The following is a 27,918-nucleotide window of genomic DNA, read 5'->3' as shown; positions in this document are numbered from 1 at the left end:
GCACTTTCTTCTCCGGCCCCGCTTTCCCGGCCCGCGCGCGTTCCTCCCGGCAGGAAAGGGAAGCTCCGGCGCGAGGCCGGGCTGCAAAGACGCCCATCTCCAAAGGCAGGTTACACCGCGGGGCAAGCCGACCCCGAGAGGTGGGGACGGAGGAGGAGGAGGCGGAGGAAAGCGGCGGAAGAGGCGGAGAGGAACCCGCGGACGCCCGGGTGGAAGGTAGGGGAGCGGGGCGCTGAGCTGCGTGGGCTTGGCAGGAGGCCCCAGTGAGCCTTGCCCTGCCCCGCAAGCCTGCCCTGCGAGGCCGCCCCTTCTCCTGGGAGGCGAGGGGTGGGCTGAGTGGAGAGAGCTAACCCGCGCACCCTTTCCGGGTCTATAGTGGCACCTGCTTATTCCCAATTAGCCAGTATCTAGGGTGAGAGTTTTCCTATAGAGCACGTCTCAAAAGTTGCCAAGGTTGGGAAACGCTGCTGTCGAGTTAAAATCGGGCCCAGGAACGATTGCAGGAGGATGGTCGTGTGAATGCGTTGCAGCAACAATAACGAAAGGCAGTGACTTGTCATGGCGTGGGCAACATGATTTATATAAACAGCGCCTGTGTCTTCCTAAGCAGGACTTTTCGTTGCATCTGGACTCCTGCCCACCAGAGCAGTGTTTCTCAGCCTTGGCAACTTTAAGCTGTGTCCTCACTTCTCCATCGTTATTGAAGGAGGTAGTTGCTGAACGAAGATGGCAGAGATAACAAACCCAGATGGGAACAAAGAAAAAGAAGGAAAGGGGGCTTCAGTCACGCTCACCAAAGGCCTTGGTGAACAGCCAGGTCTTCAGGGCCCTTCAAAACACCAGTAGGGTGGGGACTGTTCGAATCCTGGGGGAACCTCATTCTAGAGGGCAGGCACTACCTCAGAGAAGGTGAGATCCTGAAAGATGGCATTGTTTAATCGAAGGAACCTGGAGCATGCCAACCCTGCAAGATGGAACTGGCCGGGCAGATAGTATGGGAGACAGGTGGTCCCTCAAGTAACCAGGCCCTATGCCATGTAGGGCTTTATAGTTAGCAACCTGCATCTTGAATTGCACCTGGAAGCAAACTGGCAACCGGTGCAGCTCAAGAAGCAGAGGTATGAAATGGGCACACCAAAGCATGCCCATCACTGCCCGTGTCACTGCATTCTGGACCAGTTGAAGCTTCTGGGTGGTCCTCAAAGTCAACATTAGAACCATATAGTAAAAAGGGCATTTGAAATCGCCTTAAAATGAACACTGGATTATTTTATGAATTCTTTTCTTGTAGGACACTCACATTTTGGGGGGTTCAGATTTGCTGGAACCACTGAAAAAAACATGGTTTCTGCTCCAGTAGATGCTCAGGCCTCTTCAACGGAAAATAAGAGCCAGGTTGGTCCTTTCTTTTCTGCAGAGATTAATTTTTGCACTGGGTCAAAGGCTGATCAGATTGATCACCCTCTCTTGCTAGACTGTGTCATGCAACTGTAATTAATATTCTAGCAGCAGTATTAAAATAATGTGTATTATTATATTAAATCTAAACTGAACTATTTTCTCCCCTAACTTTAACTTTTTAAAGTCTTTTTTAAAACTTTTTTTAAGTTTTAGAAAGTTATATAAGGTTTTAATAAGTTTCAGCCGAAGAGATGATTAACTAAATCATAGACCATAACTTTAGTCTACGCTTTCAAGAATTTTCTGTTTTGGCATAGAAAAGAAAAAATCCCAATATTTTCTTCTTTGTAGTTCAACATGCTCTTCTCACACAATGATTTATATAGGTTTTTATTTCCAGAACCTATTCATTTATCCAACATACCTTAATATTGAAGAAATTGAAAAGATCAATCAGCGATGTAAAGAAGAAAGTTTCTGGTACAGAGGTATATTTTATATTTTTTATTATATAGGACAGGATCCTACGGTCAGTAAATGCCACCACATGCCATCTAGACCCGTGTCCCTCCTGGCTAGTAAAAGCAGGCCAGGAGGTCACATGTGGTTGGGTCCATGCGATGGTTAATACATCCTTGGGAGTGGGGGTGTTTCCGGTGGCCTTCCTCAAGAAGCCATCGCTGGACCCTATTGTTCTGGACAATTTTCGTCGAGTCTCCCACCTCCCCTGTTTGGGGAAGGCAGTTGAGAAAGTGGTGGCTTTGCAGCTCCAGAGGGTCCTGGAGGAAACAGATTATCTAGACCCCTTTCAGTCAGGTTTCAGGCCCGGTTATGGGACGGAAACGGCATTGGTCGCACTTATGGATGATCTCTGGCAGGAGCGGGATGGAGGCAGTGCATCCATCCTCACTCTCCTTGATCTCTCAGCGGCTTTCGATACCACCGACCATGGTATCCTTTTGGGGCAGCTCAGGGAGTTGGGTCTGGGCGGCGTAGTCTTACGCTGGTTCACCTCCTTCCTCTAGGGCCAATCCCAGTTGGTGTTGATAGGGGAGGAGAGATCGGCCCCACGGCCCCTTCTTTGTGGGGTGCCACAGGGATCAGTACTCTCCCCTCTCCTTTTTAGCATCTACATGAAACCGCTGGGTGAGATCACCCGTCACCATGGAATGAGGTATCATCAGTATGCTGATGATACTCAGTTGTATATCTCCATCCCGGGTGAAATAAGTGATGCCGTGACCACCCTCTCTGAGTGTCTGGGGGCTGTGGGGGCCTGGATGGGGAACAACAGGCTTCAACTGAACCCTGGTAAGACCGAGTGGCTGTGGGTTAATGGTTCTTCTGTATCCAGGACATTAACATCTCTGGTTCTGGATGGGGTTGCACTGCCCCAGACAGACCCGGTATGTAACTTGGGGGTCCTCCTGGACTCACGGCTCCTGCTCGAAGAGCAGGTGGCAGCCGTGGGCCAGGAGAGCCTTTGTGCAGCTACGTGCTGTACACCAGTTATGCCCCTTCCTGGACCAGGAGGCCCTTCGAACAGTCACTCATACCCTTGTTATCTCTCAGATAGACTATTGCAGTGTACTCTACATGGGGCTACCCTTGAAAAGCATCTGGAAGCTTCAGCTGGTCCAGAATGCAGCTGCGCGAGCTGTTTTTGGTGCCCCCAGAAGGGCACGTGTAACACCACTGCTGCGCGAGCTGCATTGGGTACCAGTTTGCTTCCGGGTCCAATTCAAGGTGTTGGTTATTACCTTTAAAGCCCTACATGGCATGGGACCAGGTTACCTGAGGGACCGCCTCTTCCCCATTGCATCAACTCGTCCCACCTGATCGTGCAGAGAGGGCATGCTACGGACCCTGTCTGTAAAAGAATTTCATCTGGTGGGGTCCAGGAAGCGGGCCTTCTCCGCAGTAGCTCCCGCCCTGTGGAACATGCTGCCCCCGGAGGTGAGATTGGCCCCATCGCTCCTGGCCTTTTGGCGGAGTCTGAAGACCTGGTTCTGCCGCCTCGCTTGGGGTGGAGAGGGGAATAGAGTTACATGGGGATGGTTGTTATAGACCACTCCTCCCACACTTGGACTGTTTTAGATCTTTCATCACTTGGATTTTTATTCTTTATTTTTATTTCTATTTATAGTATTTTTATTGTATTTTATTATTCTGATGGTTTTAATCATTTGTTGTAAACCGCCCAGAGGCCTCCGACGGGAGGAGATGGGCAGGGATAAATTAGATAAATAAATAAATAAATATTTGTTCTTGATTCAATAAGAAATATAACTGTATTTTTGTCTGCATTTCTTCTACTATTGCCACTTGAGGATTGTCCACTTGAGGATTATTAACATTTGGAACTGACAACATGTTCCATCCTAAGGACTATATTTGTTGCTTGGTGGGGGCTGTAGATGTACATGTATTTTATTTATTCCTTCCATATATGTCCTGCTACAGTCCAGTAAGACTCTCAGTAATTCACAAGCAATAAATAACATCTAAAATATCCACAGCACTTTTTAAAAATAGAAACATTCAAACTAAATCACTGAAAATAATTTAAAACCCAATTGTGATGAATAATTACTTCAGTTCATTAATCTCAGTCATGATAATTCCATATGTGTATGCATGCAGTCATTCTTCCTCTCCATGTGCACACTCATGTATAAACATCTGTCTGCCAGCATTGTCCCCCCACCCCACCCCTCTCCCCCAGTAACCTGGGTATCCTGTGTTTCACAGGATTTAAATCCCAAACTGAGATTACATTCCAATAACAACCATTTTCAGTGACTACATTTGGAGATATATTGTCTATCATTATATGGAATGATGTTAGGTATAACCAACCTGTTCTCCCCTCCTTGCTGGCTGGGGAATTCTGGAATTCTTGAAGTCCACACTTCTGACAGTTGCCAAGGTTGTGAAACAGTCTAGTTGCTCTGTACATCCCATGAAGTGAGCTGCAGCCCATGAAAGCTTATGCCTTTTAATTAAATTTGTTAGTTGGAAAAGGTGCTACCAGACTCCTCCTGTTTTTTCACTCCTTCAGTGGGACTGCAAGATCAGAAACCTTTGCTTCCATTTTTAATGAACCACCGTTTATCCTTCCTTTAAAAGGTATTTTATTCAAACAAACCATTTTTCACTGACTAAAGTTGGAAGGTGATTTGTTTCAAAGGGCCATAGCTAAGACTAGTCTAGGTTCAAATATAAAATTAAATAACCAACCAGAAGGACACGTTTCAGATCTCTTTGTAGCCATATTTGAAGACGGTAAAGAAGAAAAAGGTAACTCTGAGTCTTACCTAGTTCATCTCCATAAAGAGAAACCATAGTTAACTATGCCCAAACGCATTCAGTGATGAATTTGGATTTTTTTCTCTCATTTTACTAAGTAGAGATAGAGATAAGTAGGCTGAACGGGACAGTCCCTTTTTTTAACATTTCCAGACTGTCCCGTCATTTTAATGTAAGTGTCCATTTTGTCCTGTTTTCTTAAAAACCATACTTAAAAATTTGAAAGTTCCCGCGAACCTGTCAGAATGCAGTCTGACTTTGAGTGGAAGGAGGGGGAGGCTCAGCAGAAACGGCAGGAAAAAAGCCACAGAGCTCAACCTGGCGGGAAACTTAAAAAGAAAAAAACAGGATCAGCTGATAGGCGGTGATCAAAGGGCGAGCCGATTGGCTCCTGCCTTGAAACGGGAAGAAAAGAACGTGAAAGCACAGCCAGAGGAGGAATGGCTTGTCGAGGACAACCGTTCACTAGACTCTCTAGCCCAGCCTTGCCTCTCGCAAACGAAGGAATCCAAAGATTCCCAGCCCGAGAAAACTGGAGAAGTTCCTGCCTGCCAATCCAGCCCATCACCCAGCCCTGCCCAATGTCCCGTTTTTAACTCCGTCCCTTTTTGCCATCCCAATGTCCCGTTTTTGTCTCAAGGAAATACAGTCAGCCTAGAGATAAGCCATTTGCTTACTGAATCCTCCCTTCATGGTGCAGACCATCAGATGAAAGCTTCTAGTATTAGTTTCCTGAATTAGTTTTATAAACTAAGGTACTATGATTAGCAGATTCAGAACAAGCCAGGGTATTACGAACTTCAATCTGCTGCTTCATTGGGAGTGGGGGCTCACTGGAATGTATACCAAGGCTGAAATTGTTGCAATGTTTGTTTACAGCACTTCCTCTATCTCTTGGCAGTATGCTTATTGCTCACGGACTAGTTACTAAAGGTAAGATTTTTAAATGAACAATATGTGGGGAACTTTCAAAAACAATCAGTTGCTGACCATTCCCATGTCATAAATATTGTGGGGGGAGGGAAAGCCCAATCTACATGGCAAAAATAAAAAGCCGGAAATCTAAAGATTTCATGCACGCAATATGTGAAAACTGCGCATTTCACCCACAATTGAGAGAAATGTCTTTCAGAGGCCCTTTTTTATAGTTTTAGCTGCCGGTAATATTGCCTTCAACAGAGCAAGCAGAAGAGGTTTTTCCTAAATTCAGGAATAAAATATATACCCACTATTTTTAATTTTTTTTTTTATTTTCATGTTTAATCTGAAAGAAAGCATGTTGGAAAGTAAGAATTCATATCAGAATTTAAGTACCCTTCTTCAAAATTTGCCTACAGGAATCATCGTAACTTCAGTTTGAAATGTTCCATTTTATCTTCATTAAAAAAAAAATTCCTTATATTGGTTGTGAACAATCTATCCCTTTGTCTTCTTTCTTACAAGTGCATATTACAGTTGGACTTCCAATTTAATAAAGTCTGTTTAAGGTGGTAATGTTCATCATGTCTTGGTTTTTGATTGATTGTGATAGCTATTGCAGCTAGAACAGGCAAGATGTACTTTTCTGTAATGTATTTACCAAGCAAAGTTGGTTTTGGTTTAATGCATTGTAGGTGTCCTGCAATTTTGATTTTTAAACTGGCTCATATTCTAGTGTGATACATGAACCCATTGAGTTATACCCTAATCAACAAAACCCAATGATACAAACATAGTTGATCCATGAACAGGTCAAGATTTCTTTCTAATGAAATACGCAAACCTGGTGCATCATTTTCTGCTGGCCTAAAAATCTTCCTAAAAATGATTTCTTTTTCTAGGTGTTATCAAGACTGGTTCCTTGAATACAGTAGTGCGTAAGTTTTGAAAGACTGTGCAGTTACAGAAGGAAAAAAGGAAAACCGTTTAATCTATAATTAGCATAGATTAGTGTCCCTGAAACCCTCCAGTACTTGCACTCAAACACAGAGAGTGTGGGGAATCCACGTATCAGCCCTTCAAGGTAGGCCAGGTCAGGAAGCAGACAGCCCAAAGGTTCCAGGTATGCTATCTTATTGTAATAGAGAATAACAACAGAATCTTGAAAGCCTAGGCAAGTTTTCCCTCTGTCCACTCTTAACACCAAACAGACTCGACAGTGTTATTTGGAGTTTCTACACCTTTTCCTTTCCCAGCACTCAGTTGTCTTTTATTTTGCCTATTCCCACATACTTTCTTCAAGGTTAGCTATGCATTTCTTTACCTCAAGAGAATTTAAAGTATTTAAATTTTAGTACAGATAGTCCTCGCTTAACAACAACTGAGACCAGAATTAGTTTCTAAGCAAAGCGGTCATTAAGTGAATCCAACCCAATTTTAGGACCTTTTTGTGGTCATTAAGCAAATCACCACAGTTGTTAAGCAAACATGTGGTCACTTGTGCTTAATACCACAGTTGTTCTGCAAACATGTGGTCATTCAGCAAATCACGCTGTTCCCCATTGATTCTGCCAAGCACCCAAATCGTGAGTACGTGACCACAGGGATGCTGCAATGGTTTTAAGTATGAGCACTAGTAGTAAGTCATTTTTTCAGCACTGTCGTAAGTCTGAACCATCACTAAACGAATGGTCATTAAGTGAGGAGTACCTGTAGATTGTATAGTTGTACTGAGAATTTTGAAATAATTGTTTTTTTTAATGAATTAAAGATCCGCAGCCCATGCTTCTTGCATATCTTATGTAAAATATTTATAGCCTGCCCACTGTGGGGCCTGTTGCTTCATGCAATGAGGTTTTAATTGGAACAAGTATCCAACTTCAACATTAAAAGATAAATAGCTAACTCCCACTCTCAAAACAACAATCAATAAAACATTTTAGAGCAGGTTTCCCATATTACAGGTCAATGTGGGGGGAAAAAGTCTGAGGAACATTTGTCAAAGGTTACTGATGCTGTTGCTCTTCCTTCGTAGTTGTTGGTGCTTTGGCATTTTTTCTTGGGAAAATGTCATATATTAACCAATGCACCCAGAATTTTGGAAGTCGTCTTCTGCCACATGGACCAAAGCGGAACAGGTTTGTTTAGAATCCATATTACGATGATAATTTGGTTTCCTAGAGCAGTGTTTCTCAATCATGGCAACTTTAAGATGTGTGGACTTCAACTCCCAGAATTCCCCAGCCAGCATGCAAGATGTCCACACATCTTAAAGTTGCCACAATTGAGAAACACTGGTCTTGATCATCTGCCTTGCCCTCTCTACTTCCTTTTCCTCTTTTAATGACAAAATCATATGGGACTTTGAATTCAACGATCATACTGTATGTTATATGATTTTGGCTATTTTGTATGAAAGGAGGAAACAGTGGATGATCCCAAGCTTTGGGCTTGGTCTTTGAATTGTTAAAATGTGGTTTAGCATTACATCTGAATACCACCATAGTTTTCAAATAACTTTTCAAGGGTTACTCTGTGTAGGTGAAAACGGAACTGATGTGGAAAAATTAAGATGAATCCCTGTTGATGTATAATAAGGCGATCATGAATCAGACTCAGTTCCTCTCAAATTATGTCCCTGGCGTAAATACTTTTTGCAGGATTGAGGAGAGAGCAATGATTGGTTCAAGAACTGGATCCTAATGTTATTGAGTGGTGTTCTTCGTATGGAAAGAGCATTGTCAGGGAATCCTAAAAGAATTACCGTAAGGCAGATTGCATAGATTTCCTTCTGTTCTCATCCATGCCCAGTAAAACTTTTCTGAAGACACAATACGGGACAACACGGGAAACTGTTGATGGCAGAAAGAATCTGTGAAAACCACCTTTCCAGTAATGGTGTTGGTGGTGGTGACGACAGTGAGGATGCCAACCTGAAGTGCACTGAAACTATTCCCCCTCATGAAGATCATGATCAATCCCAAGAGGATTGATCCTTGGGCTTATTTATTTTTTTGGGTTTAGCCTGCCACAATTAGTTGAGTCTTGGAAGGTTTTGTTGTTGTTTATTCGTTTAGTTGCTTCCGACTCTTTGTGACTTCATGGACCAGCCCAGCCACAGCTTCCTGTCAGTCGTCAACACCCCCAGCTCCCCCAGGGACGAGTCCTTCACCTCTAGAATATCATCCATCCACCTTGCCCTTGGTCGGCCCCTCTTCCTTTTGCCTTCCACTCTCCCTAGCGTCAGCATCTTCTCCAGGGTGTCCTGTCTTCTCATTATGTGGCCAAAGTATTTCAGTTTTGCCTTTTGAAGAAGATTGAAGAATCCCTCTTCAGTTTTGCCTTTTGCCTCATGAAGATCATGATCAATCCCAAGAGATCATAGTTATTTGTATCAGACTGGAACTGTGGCCACCTAGCAATCATGGAATGTGATACTGTATTTTTCAAGAAATGACAATTAGACTTTAGACTTGCTTGAGCCTGGCAGTGACTTAACTAGTCTTAACATTTTGTGTCACATAGAGGCCAATGTAATGCATTCTGGAAATTGATAAACATAGATAGGAGGCTCTTTAGGAGGGATGGTGGAGAAGGTATGGAAGATTAACTAATGACTGTTATCCTGACCAAGTGGCATCATGGCATGGTGAGGATGAGTTGATGAGCTTAGTGTTATTTTTGTTTTGTGTTTTATTGTTTGTTTTTAACTTTAATTATAGTACTGAGGTCTGCTAAGCTGCTCAGAGTTAACAGATTGAAGTGTCATAGAAACCTGTATAATGAATGAATGACAGCTCTTATCAGTTATTGTTCCATAAAGCTGCTATTTAAGGCACACTTTTTGTAATTCCAGAGGTAAAATTATGATTTTATAGTTCAGCGTTGAGTATAACACTGTGGCTTTTTCAATAAACCATAATTCTTTTTTTTTTTTAATTTGCTCCTAATGCTTTTTGGAAAAGTTCTCTCCCAGATGAAGAATGCAAAGCAAATCTTCAAACAAAAAAATCAGATACTTCTGTTTCTTAAAACAGGTACACATTACTACAGTTAATATTTTAATCCTATTGATGTTACTGCACTGTTACCTTGCAAATAGAGAAGTATGATGAATATTGGAATAAAATGATTGTTCCTGTGCACTGGTAAATCTGGTTATTTTGTCTAAATACAGAGAATTCTCATTTTTTGCGGTAGTTATGTTCTGTAAAATTACCGCAAATTCTGAATTGTCAGACAATTCAAATGTTTTGCCGCTTCGCACATCTGCGGATCCTGTAAGCTGTGTGAGTATTGATTTTGTGGTTAAATATAAATTTTTGTGAGTAAGCGAATTCACATATATGGAGTCCTTGAATAACAAGAATTGCCTGTAACGTGACTAGTTGTCAATTAAATTAACAATGGTAATTATTCTTAGGTTATCTCTAGTATTGTATGTTAAATTATAATCATACTTAATTGTGTTTAACTGATAAGTTTTATTTTTTATTATTGCTTCTTTGAATGCCACCTGTTTGGCAGAATACAGTATATATATCCCCATCTGGCCTACAGATCCAGGAACACTGGTGTATGGCCTGCAAAGTGGTTGTATAGCTAGGGAAATTGATGGTGCTTTCCCACAGATTATGGTTCTTATGGTTTTTTAATTGTTTTTAATGTTTTAATGATTTTTGTTATTTTTTTGTTAATTTTTGTATTGTTACAAAAACAATACAAAAAATAACCAAAAACATAACAACAAAAACATGCTATCTCCAAATTCACTTTGTAAGCCACCCAGAGTCACAGAAGCAAGATGGGCGGCAATATAAATTTAACAAATAAAATAAATGAAAATAAAATAAATATACCTAAACATGTTCATTTCTGAATTCATGCCAAATAATAGGAGGGTGGTGTTGGTTTTTAAACACAAACTGCCCAGTGTTGTGGTATGATGTCATCAGCTACCAAGTGTAGTTTTAAAAATAACAGAAAACAATTTTTGGCTATTTTGTGCATTAGATTCTCATTTAAGCAACAATAGAATTGAATATAACATTTTTAAAAACGCTACAGATTGCATCAAAGTATTTGCTGAACAAAAACGGTTTCGTTCTTAAGCTGATTACTTAATATTAAAGTCTGCGCTGTATTGTTACTTAATGTTTTTTGTACACATTGATAAAGGAAAAAAATCTTACTCATTAACACTATCCTAAATTGTAATTAATATTGATATATAATTTTCTCCTCAATAGTCAAAATTATATAAACATTAACAGTGTTAATCATCTTCAATCAATACTGTACAAATATTGCTGTACTGAAACAATATAATGTATTATTTATTTGTCATACTTCTCTACCACCCATCTCACATACAACTCTGTATTAAGATTTACAACATAATAAAAACAAAAATATCCACACATATGCCAAAAAAGCAGCAATAAACTACAGACAGCAAAGCTCTTGCTTGACTTTAAGTATTCTCAGACTTAAAAATCCACTTATTCACTATCACTTTGGACATAAACAGCATCATGTTCACTATAAACAAGCAGCCACTTTGATGCTCAAGCCATGATGGGTCTTGTAATGTTCAAAGGATTGTTGCCGTTTGCACCAATTCTCTTGTCCTTTTTCTCCATTTCAAAGAAGTTCCAAATCGCATTTAGCTAGTGATGCTGTTTCAGGAACATCTAAAGGAATCCCATGTATTCAAAGCTTTTAGTAATATTTAGAAATATTTTTAGTAAATATTTCATGCTTTCATATCCTACCCATTCTCTAAAGTTGGAATGTTTTAGGATAGCATTATTTTTATTTAAAACCTCCTTTACTTAAAAAAGATACCAGAAACTTTTGAGGTATAGCTCATTCTAACATCAAAATGGCCTAAGACCATTTAATGGGTGATCCTCTATTTTTTTCTATTTCAGATAATATGGAAGAGACCATTTTGTCAGGGTACCAACACCCTCACCATTCTGTAAAATCTGCCCTCATCCAGTAACATCATTTTAAGTAAAATTTTGATGTTTTATCACAGATGGTGGAACTCAATACTAAGTTTATGTTTTGGAAATCTAACATTCAAGAGCATTATTACCACTGCAGAGAACTTTTGGACTCAGATTTTAAGACTGCACAGTTGTGAGGGTGAGGAGAATAAGGGAATATCTGCCTCCCAGAAACCCTCGTATTTCCCACAATTAGGACCAGGCACAGGCAAGTGCTGCCTCATGCAGACATGGTTCACATAGTATGTTAGGGGAGGTAGCTGTGCACTGCATGGTGGAGACACGGCTGTCTGGGCAGTCACATCAGAGCTGTGTCTTGCTGGTCATGACCCAACATGTAAAGGGGAATCCATCAGCTGCAGTTTGTGGGCATCAGCTTCATTGATTAGAGACTGCATCTAATTGGGTTTGATGCTCTTGATCTGGAGGGGACCAGTACCAGGATCATTCCAGGTGGCCCCAAGATTGCCACCAGCACCCTTGTAGATGAGTGCTCTAAGATGGCTGATTAATTACCCTGGAGTACAAAGAGATGGTAGATACTAGACTAAGCACTTGATCCCTTAAGATGTCCCTGCTCAGTGGAACTCTACTGTCAACCCTACGAGGTAAACAGACCAGGAAACTGACACCACAGGGTGACTATATTTTAAAACTGTATTTTATTCAGATAAGCTATAGTAATAGAAAGTTGCAAGTCTGCCCTTCCTCTTATATTCCAAAGGAGGCAGGGAGATGCCAGTCTGAGGCTCTGATACTTCTCCACTCCCCTGGGCTTAACTCATGGTTCTTCTTGTGCCCTAATGGCTTGTGGATGCCTTTTTCAAGGTCATTTCTGTGGCTCCCTACATTTAAGTGGCTTTTGTTCAAGTGTGTGGTTCATTCTTATATGCACAGTAGTCCTATTTTACTCATTCAACATTTTTACTGCTTATTGAGAATCCAATTTCATTTGCAACCAGGATGTTAATTAATTTTAAACTTGCTTTTTTTAAAAAGCAAGACCTTTATTTTAAAAGCATTTAAAAGCAAGACCTTTAACCTTTTCATCCTGTGTTTTCTCCTCTTTGGCATTTTTTTAGAACTTTTCTAGAACAAAAAAATAGCCCGACTTCAGTGCAAGTTCATATGAACATTTCTAAAGAAACTGAATTTCCAGCATCTGCTCAGGTTTTCCTCACTGTTGCCCATCAGGAAGACCTCAAGTTCCATAATTCCAGTTACAGTAGCTGGGTGACATGATGCCTCACACAATTTTGATTTTATGAAGTTGAAGAGGAACCAAGAGCGCTGTACTTCATTTTTTTTCAACGTGTCTGTTACTACCTTCTTCCGAGACTGCAATGTTGAAAGTATGCTTTTAATCAACTATACATATATTCCTGATTAACAAGGGCCATTGAAGAGCTCTTCTGCATGATATTGGGTATGGTACATATTAACCATCTAGAAACTAGAGGTGTGCAAAATAGTTTGTGCACCACTATTCCATGAATGAAACAACTGATTTTCAAATGGTTCATGCCCAGAAAAAAGCTGGGACATTTTGTTCCAGGTAAGGGCCAAAACATGGTTGTTTTTTGGGGCAGAAATGTTTGAGTGGGGTGGGCATAAGAACAGGGAAAAGTCATCAGCCATGACTAAGGGGAGGGAGAACACTAGGAAAAGCTGGTGGGCAGGATGGAGTTGAGGGATATGCCTCACTGGGAAGATGGGAACGGAGCAGGGATGTGCACCAGTAAAATTATTCCAGGCCGTGTGTTTTGCTTTAGCTCAGTGTATCAACCAGGGTTCCGTGGTACTGCAGGGTTCCGTGAGAGGTCACTAGGGGTTCCCTGGACAATCATGATTTATTTTAAAAATTATTTCAAATTCAGGCAACTTCACATTAAAGAGGTAAGTTTCATTATTTTTAGTTTAAGAACACTTTTAATGCATGTACACAGGTCTACATATGAAACGAATATAATAATTTTGTAACTTGTGGCCTGTATTTGAGCCTGAATGTGCAGGGGTTTCCTGAGGCTGAAAAATATTTCAAGGGTCCTTACAGGGTCAAAAAGTTGGGAAAGGCTGCTTTAGCTGAAACCTGGAGCAACAAAAACATTCCAGGCTTTGTTTCTGCCTAACTGCAGCCAATCAGGACTGGTTCATCAGAACATCTGTTCCTGGCCCAAAGCAAAACACACTTTCCGTTTTGTACACAACTACTTTATGTAACAAACTTTCTGAAAAAAAATGAGTGAAAAAGGGAAACAAACGTATCTTTATTGTAGCTGTATTATATCTCCATTTGACAGTAGAACAGTCAGCTATTTTACCAACAGTGATTAAGCCGAAATAATGGTCCAAAGACAGGTCTTGAGGAAGTGCAAAATTTTCACTCTTCCCAAACATCTCCATACTTATTAACCTTAGCTAGAAAAAAGGAAAAAAAACAGTCACGCACGTAAGATCTAATCCTGTGGCCCACTTTACCAAAAAATGTTAAGAACAGGGTGGACTGCTTGCCAAAACAGCATGATCTGACACCTTACACTACTGTGCCAAAGTGCCCATGCTACTCCATGTTTCTGCTGTATAGCCATTGCTTTCACTAGGTTTAAAACATCACTACAAGCAGTCCTCACTTACCGGCCACTCATTCAGCGACTGCTCAAAGTTATGACGGTGCTCAATAATGAGACAACCGGTCCTGGAAGTTGCGCCCATCACAGCATCTCCATAGTCAACATGATCATGATTCAGGCGCTTGGCAACTGGCATGCATTTATGACTGTCGCAGTATCCCATGGTCACGATGGCCGTTTGTGACCACAGCTGACTTTTGACAAGCAAAGTCCATGGGGAAGCCAGCAGGAAGTCACAAGTCATGGTCATGCGACATTGCACTTAACGACCGCAGCTGGAACTAACAAACTGCTGTCATAAGTCAGGCACAGTCACGTGATTTTTCACTTTACAACTGCATCACTTAGCGATGGAGTTGCCGGTCCCAATTGCGGTCAGTAAGTGAGGGCTACTTAACTGTACTCTATCATATTTAGAGAGAGGTGAATTGCACTGGTTCTGATACTGGGGACAAGTATCAGAATCTGATAACTATAAATCTGTTCTATTTGCTTCTCTAGATGTTGTTGCATATCTGCTGAAACGTATCTGACTGGTTGAGTTAGGTTTCTACCAAATACTACCATTAAGTTGAAGACATACACCAACATGTGGAAGTGAAAGTAAGGAATGTTCTACAAATCATACTGCTCAGTCAGTTCACTAATACATTCTTTCCTCCATCTTGTTTCATAGTAGTTCTTTCCTGTATGAAAGAATAATGCCTGAAAGTATGTACTAAAAAGGCAGAAGACACTCAATTTCTTTTTTTCCCCTGATAGATCACATTTTCTTTCAAGTAGGGATAATTTGAAATAGCTTGCCTATTTCATTTCCTCTCTATAAAGTATTGTATCTAATAAGAAACACCATCTCAAGACTGGTGCCAAGTTCAGTTTCCTTCCAGCACAATGATAAACAGAAGAAAGAAAACGAGTCTCTGCATTCATAAGTTTTTCTTTAAAAGTTGTTTTCAAATATAATTGAAAGAAAACGATCCTTGGCTGATGTCAAACTGATGTCTCTCTTAAAATGGAGGGCTTATCATTTTCCTTAACATGATGTCCTGCTGACCCATTTTCTTAACCTTCCTTAAATTACTTCCTTCTTAAAACTTTTTCTTTCCTAGCCCAGGTGAGTAGCATCCATCTCTCCCAACATGAATACTTGAGTTATTCAAGTATTAGTGCTAAAGCCCTCATCTCAGTAAGATTTTTAATCCTTTTTGTAAGTTGAACATCTAGTCATTCCTCTTTTGCTCATGTTAGCTATTTCTTTTCTCTAATTCTCTAAATTATCCAGTTTCTTTCATGCTTTTTCAAAAGGCCAGGATAGATCATAAACTAATTTTTCACTAAATTTCCAAATCTTGGAGGGTTTTATGGTGCAATAAACCCTAATTCTGGGTCAAGTCATTATGCAAAGCTTTTTTTTTTTTTTTTGGTTTATAGCAAAATCTTGATTTATAGGTTTCTTGGATCAAGATTTACCTACTTAGTAGTCAAGTTCTCCAGACTTTGGGAGATCAGTGCCAAGATCATTTTCTGCAGTTTGTCCCATGTCCAGGGCAATACCTTGGTACTGATTAAGTATGTAAACCAGTTTCAGCCCAACTGCCATCTTGAATTTTATATTTCATATTTTGCACTTACATATTTATATGTATGTGTATGTATATGTATATTGTTTTATTTTAACAATATGTTACTCTTCTATTTTTAACTTTGTAAACTGCCCAGAGTTGTCATTATGAGATGGGCAGTAAGGAATTATGGCAAATAAATAAATTTAACTGAACAGTTTAGCAGACTTAAGATGTAATAGATTTTTTGTTTGGACTTCATTACCATTTAATGGACTACTGTTAATTAAATCAAGATTTTACTGCAAATACTGCCATTTACATCAATTACATAATCATGGAAATAATGCTAATTGATAAAAATAAGGTAAATTTGGATATGAGAAACATTCAGATTTAGCAGGCACCCCAATGGTCTCTTAAATTGAGTATTTACTCAGCTGCATAATAATATGGATGGGGCAAATGGAAACAGCATATATAAGCATTCTGTTTGTTCATAATCCTATTTCTTATTTTAAAGCAGCTTTCCAGATTGAAGAATTCTTAGCAATGACCAAGGTGCCTCATAAATTCAGCAAGTTCAAGTCCCTCCAGATTGTATGAAAAAGTGATGTGCAAAAACAACCATCAACTTTATTATATAATCTCGCCCACCCTTTATAGATTACAAATATTTACACTCTTACCTACCAAAGAGAGAAATTTCATTTTCACTGCTCTAGTTTGGCAATTAATTAACAGACCTTACTTTACACATATTTAATTGTATCTGCTGCTTTGTTTCTGTGAGAGTAGGTATGGGCATAGTGAAAGTAGAAAGAAGCAATAATGGAACACAACAGCCAAAAATAAGATTGTCCAGGGCATGGGTTTGTATTCCTATACTTCATTTCACAGGCTGCCTGTTATGGGAAACATGACTTAAGTCAACCTTGTTTGCTGATGATAATAATCCAATAATGTGATTTAAATCAAAGTGCTTTGAAAGCTAGTGATCCAGTCCTTGTTCTTTTTTGATTTGAAGTCTCTGTACCAAATAATGCAAAGCATGTATTTGCTTTATTGGCTACACAGATTTTTTTATATATTAAAAAATGCTAAAACTCTACAAGTAACTTTAAACTGATGATCCCAACAAAAGGAAATGATGGGTATAAAAATAAGTTGAATAATGTTCCTTGTTCATGGCTCAGTGTATTCCAAGCACAACTAAATGCACAATTAAATACAAGATTTTGGGTCCTTAGCACAATGCTGCATTACCAATTATGTTCCCTACTGAATATTTACCTTTTTCCTTTACTGGTGGTGGGGTTGCTTGAGGTTCAGATTTCTGCATTATTCCTGCCTCATATCCTTCTCTGTTTCTAGTTCTGAGTTCTTCATATGTGATTCTTTTCTTTTTGGGAGCTTCTTCCTGAAGTTCAGGTTCTTAAAATGAAGAAATACCACCCCCCCAATAAATTAACAGGTCTCGCTGCAGATGGATAGAAGGTATATATTGAAAAGTATATTGATTTTATTTTAGCAGCCTTTATGATTTCAGCAAGAGTTTTGACTCTGGTGGAAATTTAAATAGACCTCATTGAAATTAGAGGCGATATAAATTCAAATGACCTACCCCTTGTGTCTGATTTAGAATTTTCAATATATCGTATGTGCTGTATATTTCAATGCTGGGCAAAATTCAGAAGTTGCATCGGTTTCCATCTGATTTTCAAAGCAGCAAATTTCAAAGAGGGTGCATGAAGTGTGAATTAATTTCATTATCACGGTGTTTGTTAATGTGCTGGTTCTGGCCTATAATGCCCTTCATGGCTTGGCATCCCTATAACTTGCAGGAGGACCCTCTCTAATCAGTTTCAGCCCAACTGGATAGATCTACCAGGGAGAAACTGCTGCAAATGCTGCGCTTTCAGGAGGATCAAGGGGCCGAAGCGAGGAGGCGTCCCTCTTTCCTTGCAAAGCTGAAACTGTGCTGCAGCCTCCCCATGCAGATCAGGTCTTTCCTGTCTGCCCTTGAGATCCGAGCTGTTTCAGAGAGCCTTCCTGTGATTTGGTTGGATGCTGCCAACTTTCTCCACTCTCTTTTCTTTGTATTATTGCACTACTGATGTGTTTTTATTTTATATTTTATATGTCCACTTCTTAGAGACTGCCTGGACAAGTCACTGCAGTTTTTCAGAAGTGGATTGCCATTGCCTCCTTCCTAGGGCTAAGAGAGTGCGACTGGCCCAAGGTCACCCAGCTGGTCTCGTGCCTGAGGCGGGACTAGAACTCACAGTCTCCCGGTTTCTAGCCTGGTGCCTTGACCACTGCACCAAACTGGCTCTTTTGATTACATTACTGATTACTGAATAGAGATCACTTTAATAAATAAAAAATAAGTATCATGCAATTTAGTCATCAAAGTTGATTAAATATTTCCACCTATATAATGTTTGAGCCAGATGTGTTAAATTTTATTGCATTGCGTAGTTCTGAGTCCACAAGCAAATATTTTCATCTCCCCGGCAAAAATTTCTCACACAATTTAACTAATAAGCTTTTGCTTATCTAACCCTTAGAAGCAAACTCAAATTGATACTAGAATTGGCAGAATCTGCAAAGCAACAGTGATGACTGTCTCTGGAGGGGGGCAAATTCCTACTCCAACTACAGTCTCTATCTGTTCAGGAGAGTTGGAGGATCCTCTGGACCAAAATTGGGTCATATATGAGAGGATGCAAAAGGAAGAGAGCAAAAATAAGTATATTTAGAAGACTGCCTCCACGAGATACGTCCCATTAACCAATAATCCAGGACTAAAATTGCTTCACTCACACACACGCGTTTTCCCAAGGTTTCTGAAACTCTTTTCCCAGATTTCAAGACCAGAAGTTCCATAGTCAAGGGGAAAAACCCAAAGCCCATCAATGAAATCTCATGGGCAGAACTGGCGAGAAAGGGTTACAGGTAGTCCTCGACTTACAACCACAATTGGGACTGAAGTTTCCACTGTAAGTCGTTGCAGTTGTAAGTCAAGTCACCACATGACTGGACCCTATTTTACAACCATTTTTATGGTGGTCGCTAAGCAAATCATGGGTTGTTAAGCAAATCACTGTGGTTGTTAAGCAAATCCAGCTTCCTCATGACTGGACCCTATTTTACAACCATTTTTATGGTGGTCGCTAAGCAAATCATGGGTTGTTAAGCAAATCACTGTGGTTGTTAAGCAAATCCAGCTTCCTCAATGGGTGTTTTTGCTGGAAAACAGCAAAAAACACAAAATGCAATCATTTGACTGCAGGACACTGCAACCGGTGGTAAATGCGAGCTGGTTGCCAAGCACCTGAAATGTGATCATGTGACCATGGTGTGATGTTTTATGATGCTCGGAAGTGCTTTGCAGGCTGTAAAGCACCCATTCTGAGGCTCTTGTAACTTTGGACCGTCATTAAACGAACAGTTGTAAGTCAAGGACTACCTGTAACTGTTGCCAAATTTTAGACCCATGGGAATCATGTTGTTTAGTACAATACAACTCCTTAATGCTCCTACTTATAACGAACTGACACTTCGTATCTAAATAAGCTAAAGAAGACTAAGATCTAAGCATTCAAATAACGACAGGAGACTTAAGTTCTAAGACAAAGGCTACCTTGCGGGATGCTGTCTGTAATTCCACTTGGAGCAGACTCATTCATGGAAGAGCTAAATGGGACTGTTTCGTAGAAGCTTGGAGTCTGTGGCGTATCTGTTGCTGGAGACCTTTCAGGAGAGGAGGATCGTCTTGAAGGTTTTAAGTGCTGGTTTTTAAATCTGTGGAGGAAGAGAGGTTGCAAGCACTGCACTTTTTAAAAAAATCATAGCATTTCATTTAAATGTATACACATTGGAACATCTTCCTCAAAGCAATACAAAATGGACGTTTGTAACAATGGAGACAACTATTTAAATCAATATTTCTCAAACTTGGCAACTTTAAGATGTGTGGATTTCAATTCTCAGAACTGTTGGCTGGGGAATTCTGGAAGTTGAAGTCCACACATCTTAAAGTTGCCAAGTTTGAGAAACACTGATTTAAATTAATCATAGGAAGGAAGGAAGGAAGGAAGGAAGGAAGGAAGGAAGGAAGGGAGGGAGGGAGGGAGGGAGGGAGGGAGGGAGGGGAGGGGAGGGGAAAGGAAAAGAGATACATGACTCAGAAGAAGGAATTCAACAGAAATGGAAATGGGTAGGAAGGTTAATGGGGCTAACTTCACCATTGAAGTGGGTGAAATTTTCATTTAACTCAGTAGTTCAGGAGCAAAGAGTATTGTTCTCTATCCTCTGCCATAGCTCTTGCACTATTATTAAAAGGGAATTTTGTATGTGTGGGAACTATGTAAAGGTTAACCACAAAACTTTAAGTGTTTTCAAACTCAAAAAACTTGTCATTTTACAAAATGTTCCTTTCTTATTCTTGTACTATTAACCAGTTTTAACTTACGTTTATAGGTGAAGAAAAAAAATGTATATACATGGAAACCATACATAAGCAAAGAGGAATCAGTGACAAATTAGAACCCCAATGCACACCTAAACATATGAAAAGTTTGGCTATACAAGCTAACATTATACTAAAAAAACAGTACAAGCATCATAAGCATAAAAGGTAAAGGTAAAGGTTTCCCTTGACGTAAAGTCCAGTCGTGTCCGACTCTAGGGGGCGGTGCTCATCTCCGTTTCTAAGCCTTGGAGCCGGCGTTGTCCGTAAGGACCCGTCCGTGGTCATGTGGCCAGCATGATGACACGGAACGCCGTTACCTTCCCGCCGAAGCAGTACCTATTGATCTATTCACATTTGCATGTTTTCAAACTGCTAGGTGAGCAGGAGCTGGGACTAGCAACGGGAGTTCACCCCGCCGCACGGTTTCGAACTGCCGACCTTCCGATCGGCAGCTCAGCGGTTTAACCCGCAGCGCCACCGCATCCCTTCATAAGCATACCACCACCATTATTTCTGAAGTAGTGTAGAAGAAGCATGCTTAATTTTGAGAAATCAAGGTATATTTGAATTAATCATCCACAACATCTTCAGCAGAAGGTTCTTTCTATTCTTCCATTCCTAACATATTAAAGAATTTCATATTTTTCTCTATATTTAACTCAAAACTTGTTTTAAATTTTAGAGACCCTGAGGACATACATAATACTAAGCTGAATGTGGTTTGTTTGGTTTGGATACACTGAAACACAAATGGGGTCAGTGAATAAACTGGGTATAGTACACTAGAACACAGTCTGAAATTATGACATTGTTGGCTTACCAAATAATTATTTTGACTGCCAGAGAAATAAGCCATTAATACATAAATAGTCTTCACCCCACAAATTGCACTCCCACTGTCTGTACTAATGTTTCCCAACCTTTGTAAGTGTGTGGACTCCCAGAACCCCAGCTGGCATGACCAGGGCTGAGAATTCCAGGAGTCAAAATACGCATATCTGGAAGTCGCCACGGTTGGGAAACAGAAGTCTGCACACAAGCACCCTGGGCCTATTCAGTTTTACCATGCTATACAAGCACACTGCTTTAATACTTATTAGTAGCGCCTAGTTAAAAGCCAGTTAAGAGTCTTGCCCCAGTTGGACTTGATAGAACAATCCTGTCATTGTAGAATAACCATGCTGGATGTAGTCTTCTACTCAGATTCAATTCAAAATGCTGGTGATGAACCACAAAACCCTTTACTGCATAGGTTGCATCACACCTTGCCATACTTAAGTCTGCCATAAGAACATGGCAAGGACTTAAGTCCCCACCCTATATGAGATGAGGGGGACACAGACTAAGCAACGGGCCTTCTTTGTTGCAGCCCCTCTGCTTTGGAATTCCTTGTCTCTGAAGTTTCAAGCAGCCCTTTCCTTCCTCACATTTCATAAAACTGTTAAAACATGCTTTTAACCAGGAATTAATGTTTCTGGGTGGGCATCTGGGGGACTTCAATTTTATGTCTTTAAAAAAAAAAATCTATATTTTCACTCTGTCATATTTTGCCGAATATGTGGATTACAAACTTAATAAATAAATAAAATTAAATCCTACTCCAACTGGGATATTAACACCAATTGCTCTGTGGACAGGATACCAGAAGAAAGAGGCTCTAGTTGTTACTTTGTGTTTTGGGAAAGTTATATGTGCGTCAGGATCTTGGAAGCTGAAGGGGAAGAAAGAAACATAAACTAAATAAGATGCAGAATCAAGGCCAGAAATTACACCAGATTTGGCTAGACTATTACTTTCAAAGTACTTTGAGGCGCAAAAACACATTATCATTGAATGATTTAAAATACACACTACCAAAATACAGTCTTATACAATGCTATTGTAGATTGTTTATGGCAAGTCATATTACATGGATAAAACCCCTTTCCGTGTAATTGTGTATCAAGAATAGGAAACAGTTAAGAAAATTCCCCACATTTGTGTTAAAGGTAACATAGTTTTTAAATTTGCATAGACACCTTAAGGTTCAGGAAAACAGATCATTTAAAAGGAGTGTTTGTTTTTAAAAGCATGATTTCTTCCCTTTACATATGCATTTCTCCTGCTAACATCATAAAATACAAGTTCAGGTTAAATTCAAACAATCTGAAGTCCCATCAGCTTCAGTAGGACAATTAAGTACTTGCATAAATATCGCTCCACAACGACAAAGTCCAAGCACTTAAGTTTGGCTACGTTATGCTCAAGTATTTTCCAACCACCCCCTCTCTCAAGCAAGACTACCTTTTGGAAGACTGTGAATAAATGTCCAATGTTTTCATTTTATAGATTTTTAAACCCACAACCATGTTTTCTGATTCTAAAGAAAAGGCAAATGTACACAAACACAATCAGTATTATCCACCAAGTCTGTTTTGTCCCAGTCTAAAAGAAAATGTCAATTTAATATTTTTCAAAGTCTCAGAATTCAAACTGATACCACTCATAAGTAGAGCACACTCATTTTCTGAAGACATATCATGAATTATTACAATGGGAAAATAAACAGCAGCATTCAATGCCACCATGTTATTTTAAAGCGGGTTTCCTTTCTAGAAATGAAAATCTAACTCAATAAAAATTCTTACTGTAATTCATTCTTCATAATTTCTCCCAGTGGTGAATTCTCTAGGTTCATAAACTTCTGTTTGCATACATTTATATAAGATATCTTCCCAGCAAACCATCCACAGATGCCTGCAACTTATTTACAAAGGAAGGCAAATACTGTTTTAAGATTTGACACTAAGACATTTTAAACAAAAGAATATAGTTAAAACAGAATCCATGAACGTCACACACAAAAAGCCAAACAATCTCTTGCTTAATACAAGTTTTTAACTTTCTAGGACTTCCGGTGGAGGAAAATGGCGGGGTGACCAGTCCTACCGAATTCTGGGGTTAGGATCGACAATGCGGCGTTCATCTGGTGGCTCACGCAGGACCTTAGAGCCCCAAAATATTCTCCAGGAAAGGAGAATTCAAGGAATTATTTGCTGTGCCCTCTGGATAGCTGCGCCCCCCCCTCTATATATTGCTATATATTCCCTTACTTGGCACATAGTCTGAGATAGTGCAAGACCATTGAGTACACGGATGTCTTACCAGGGGATGCAAATGATGACATGTCTGACACCTTTAGTCACACAGATGCTGCAATCTGTGTATTTGTGTCAACAGTTGGAATACAAACCATAATGGTGGCATTTATGTGGTATCATTGCACATTTATCATTTTGGGGTCAGTGCTTATTGCTATAGACCAAGGTTCTACATTGACCTCCAAGGGTTGATGGGACTAACCCAGGGGTTGATGTTATTGTTATTATTCGTAGTACAAATGGCTATATTAGCATTTATTAAATTATTTTCATCTAATAAATGTTTAGGGGTTGGTGAACAATCTGAAACTTAATGAAGGGGTCAACGAGCTGAAGAGTTTCAGGACCCCTGCTATAGACACTGTTTACACAGGCCCACTTACATCTAAACTTTGAACCTTGATACTACTGACCTATTTCACTGACCTGCTTCCCATGTCACATTTCTTATATTATTTGTTAAAAGGCACAGAATATTTCCTCTCTCATTAAATAATAACAGCAACCCTCACCCTCAACTATGAGCCATTAAGTACAACTGAAGTCTGATATGAGTGAAAACTCACATGCCATTTTTGGTACAGCGCCAAACTTCGGATGAGATGTAATAATTCCTAATAAATATTAAGATGGGAAAAAAGGTAAAGTTACTATACAAAAACATTAAGTAAAAATTGGCCAGGCAATTATTTCACCTTCAGCATGTTTATATCACTTAGGTTCACTTTTCCCCCCAACTAGACATGTAATAAAAAGATTGTCATTAGGGATTTGCAAAATATATCAATCTAGGAATGGAATTTTTCTCCAGAATTTCTAAACACCATGTATCACTTAAGACATCTAGATTGCAAAGTTTTAATAATATTAATACTCAAAATTCTGAGGTACCAGTTCAGTAACATATTCATATTTTATGAGGATATTTTTTAAAAATACATTCTTTCCTTCACCAGCTTTTTAAGAAAAGAAAATTATATAAACCATTGCCACAATCAAAAGCAGTATATGAAGGCAAAATAATACCAAAGAAAAATTATAAATAGCAGAATTTCAAATGTAAAGGTACTTGGAACATACCTTTACGAATTAATATATGAGTGACCGCTATGGCAAAACTTGAGAAAGGTAAACCTAAGAGGCAAGAAGAAATTGAACATTTGTGGGGAAGTGAAAGTTCAGTATATTCTGAGCAACAAGCACTAATCCTGTAAACATGTTTAAGATGGTACAAAACAGGATTCTTTCGAATCAGAAGACCTTCAAGTCAGTAGTGGATTAATTATTGGATTTAAACCAAGGGAATCCAAGCACAAATCATTCTCTGACCGAGTTCATTAGATGACCTCTCTCTAAATCAAATTTCTTCACAGAGTTATTGTAAGGATCTTATAGTTCTTAAATCTAAGCTTCTGGAAGCTTCTACGTTCATCTTAGCTTCTAGAAAGAAAGATGAAATAAAAACACCACACACAAGCTGGGTTCATACACTTGCTAAGCCATAATGTGGCTTAATTCTGATTATCATGTTGCAGGAATCCAGTCACTGTAGGCCATCAATGAGCGTCTATGCTTAGCATATGTACACATTGGCACAAAGTGTGGAGTAGGAGATACATAATTCAGGATTCCCTGCACTTCAACAGTGGATAGTGGAATTAAATCCTGCTTCACATTAAAAATTTTACGACCATTACCTCCACTACTGCATAAATCCTAGAACACACATACTACGTTGCCACATGGGACACTGAAATATTTTCACACAGCCTTGATCCTACAAATATTTTATAACTGGTATTAGATTTTACACCCTCTTGGAATCAATGTCTCATGTCTTGAAAGAAGATTCTGTAAGACTAATGAATCACAGATGTGTGAATTATATGGAAGTGTTTCCCCCCAAAAAAGGACCAGTAACATTACTAAACTGTGTAATCTGTGTGAACTATATTATTTATAATACCAATTACTAATTATTTGGCAAAAGGTGACATTGCTTAGCAAAACAACAGACAAGCACAAGCAAAGATTACTTTTTGGAACATTTTACTTACATCTGTATAAGAAGCTCTCTCTCATGCATTCTTGGCTTACTCTGTATTCTTCTGGTGTGAGCTCATATGAATTATCTAGCTTGTGCTTTTATTAAAAGGAAAACAAAAATAAAATATTAAGAGAGAATTTGAAGTATCTCAGCCACAATAAATATCAGCAACAATAAAATAAGCATAAATGTTTGCTATTCTTTTATTAGTGTATGTAAGATTAACGTAAAAAACTTAAAACCATGTTCATGGTAGATGCCATGAGTGAGGATGGCGAGCAGGGGGCTCCCATCCAGGCTGTAGAGCGCATGTGTAGCACTGAGGAATTAGGTGGCCATTCCAAGAGACACAGATCGGGCCCGCCTTAGCCTTTGGGGTTTATATGGCTGGGTTTTTCCCACACTTCTTCAGTTTGTTAGGATTTCCCTGTTATGTAGCAGCAATAAAACACTAGAGACCTGTTCCTTGTCTCAGCGTGGTTCCTGGCTGTTAGGACAGTAGATTTCTTTGTATCTCCAGAGAACTGGAATGTGGAATTACAACATAATTTCTATTTCCTTACATTTGCTTTGTACACATATCCCTGTACAGTACCTGTACACTTTCAGATATATGCTGCGATAAATGTGTTAGTATGCCACAGAAGCTGCAACCATTCTTGCTACAACACTGATTTGCCAGACTTGGGATAACTTTTTCTTTAGTATAAAGAAAAATAATAGAGAATATCCAAGAATATTCTAGAATATTCAAGAATAACGTTTTAATATAGTCTACATACCAGGGACAACATTATCATTAGTTTCAGACATCCAGTGTCACTTTTTATTTGAACAGTATAAGCCAAGTTTGCTTATACTTTTGAAATTGAGTGTTCACAGTACACCAGGGGGAGGCGAGTACATTTCATGGCACTGCAATTGTCTATCATAAAGAAATTCTATAAAGTCCTTAGAAAGACGTTTCTCACTTTGCAGCACGTCATTATTCTTTGGATGATAAAACATCTATGCAGCTGACCAATTAACGCTTTTTAACTGTTTGCAGTAGTTATACACATTGCTCCAATAAAATCCTTAAAACAGCATTCCTGCTCCGTTAAGGATTATATCACATAAAGGGTTGTTTGATCTGCTGGCTATTTATTTGTTTTATGCTATTCGGTTTTATGGGGGGTTATCCTGTACTGCCATAGGGTTTTTCTTCTTCAAAGATTTAATATCAACAGTAAATACAATTCTTATGGTTAGAAGTTAATCTTATAAAATTTTTACAATTCTGTATTACTCATCCTTAAAACTTTGATATTAACATGTTATTCTATACCTTAAATTCTTATTCCTGGATTGGTTGTAATTCTAGATGTTTTATACTGGTTTACAACCAACACAAAGATCGACTGATTCACTAGAGTCCTAGGGAAGCCTGTGTGTTTAAACCCTCGTAAAGACCGCTCTGCATAAAGTTATCCATCAACGCAGAAGCGCAGTATATTTAGCTGCTATTCTCTCGCTCTAAAACTATGACGCTTGGGATTGCGTTGATGCCTAACCTAACTCCGCACGTTCTTTCTTCCCTTCTGGGTCCGACTGAGAGCAATCATTATCAGTCCTGGGGGAAAAAAAAAAGCAAGAACCTCAACGTCAGGCCTCAGTAGAGACCATCTTCCAATTTATCGTCCGATATCGAAGAACCAGGCGGGAGAAGACATGTTCAATCCTTAACTCCCCCGCCCCCTTCCCCCGACATTGAGAAAGGTAAAGGTACCTTGCCAACGATTCCGTCGATGGGACCGTAGGACCCGGGGCCTCGCGGCTGACCAGACGGCTCCATAGGTCGGTCTACGGGGCAAAGACACCGGGGCGAACGAGGACCCAAGGCTCCCACGAAGGGGACCCTCAGGCGAGAGGGCAAAAAGCTCAGAAACCGGAAGGGCACCGGGAAGGACTCATGCCGTGCAATCTGTGGTTTCCATAGATAAACGGAGGCTAGAGGGACCTCGGAAGCAGCGCGAAGGGGGCGGGAAAGGAGCCGCAAAATCTCATCATAGAGGTAAAGCTTATGGACCCAGTGAAGGCGCATGAGTTATTCCGGTTCTCATGATACTTCTGCAGGCGAGGGGCGAGAGTGGGCGGTGTTGCAGGGATCCACGTTTTTAGTAAAAAGGCTTTCAGGGCAGTGCTTTCAATTAATTGCACACTCGACTCCAAATGGTTCCTTTGGGGTTGCATGATTTAATCCCTTAGTAGTTATTGAAACGGAAATACGGATTTGTTGGGGGAGGTGTTTTTGTTTTGCGAAAACAGGCTCTATTGAGGCTGGTACACATGGGCAAGAAAAGGTCAGTCAGCAAAGTAATTTAAAACTGGCATTCAGGGTAGGATTTTAATAATAGCCTAACTAAGAATTACAAAGACTA

At 39.7% G+C, this 27,918-nt stretch overlaps 2 protein-coding genes across 3 annotated transcripts; one reads left to right on the top strand and one right to left on the bottom strand.

Moving 5' to 3' along the window:
* Positions 1–32: 32 nt before the first annotated feature.
* Positions 33–9,769, top strand: LOC134502365 (OCIA domain-containing protein 2-like). The gene is made up of 7 exons (XM_063310698.1): positions 33–216; positions 1,292–1,395; positions 1,802–1,889; positions 5,590–5,643; positions 6,531–6,566; positions 7,664–7,766; positions 8,289–9,769. Exons 2-7 carry the CDS (start codon positions 1,342–1,344, stop codon positions 8,329–8,331), a joined length of 378 nt encoding a protein of 125 aa, XP_063166768.1. The 5' UTR covers positions 33–216; positions 1,292–1,341; the 3' UTR covers positions 8,332–9,769.
* Positions 9,770–13,881: 4,112 nt separating this feature from the next.
* Positions 13,882–27,413, bottom strand: OCIAD1 (OCIA domain containing 1). Of its 2 annotated transcripts, none has more exons than XM_063310696.1 (8): positions 27,267–27,413; positions 25,509–25,593; positions 24,532–24,585; positions 24,018–24,065; positions 22,939–23,053; positions 19,481–19,641; positions 17,128–17,268; positions 13,882–14,060 (listed from the first exon to the last, which is right to left on the bottom strand). In XM_063310696.1, the coding sequence occupies exons 1-8, from the start codon at positions 27,330–27,332 to the stop codon at positions 14,023–14,025; spliced, it is 708 nt and encodes a 235-aa protein (XP_063166766.1). In that variant the 5' UTR covers positions 27,333–27,413; the 3' UTR covers positions 13,882–14,022. The 2 variants fall into 2 exon arrangements, with proteins under 2 accessions (XP_063166766.1, XP_063166767.1); XM_063310697.1 differs by lacking the exon at positions 27,267–27,413 and adding an exon at positions 26,826–27,043.
* Positions 27,414–27,918: the final 505 nt, after the last annotated feature.

This window comes from Candoia aspera, chromosome 8 (genome assembly GCF_035149785.1).
Source record: "Candoia aspera isolate rCanAsp1 chromosome 8, rCanAsp1.hap2, whole genome shotgun sequence".
NCBI classification, from domain to species: Eukaryota; Metazoa; Chordata; class Lepidosauria; order Squamata; family Boidae; genus Candoia; species Candoia aspera.
The sequence above is the reverse complement of the archived record's forward strand: the minus strand, read 5'-3'. Positions and strand labels throughout refer to the sequence as shown.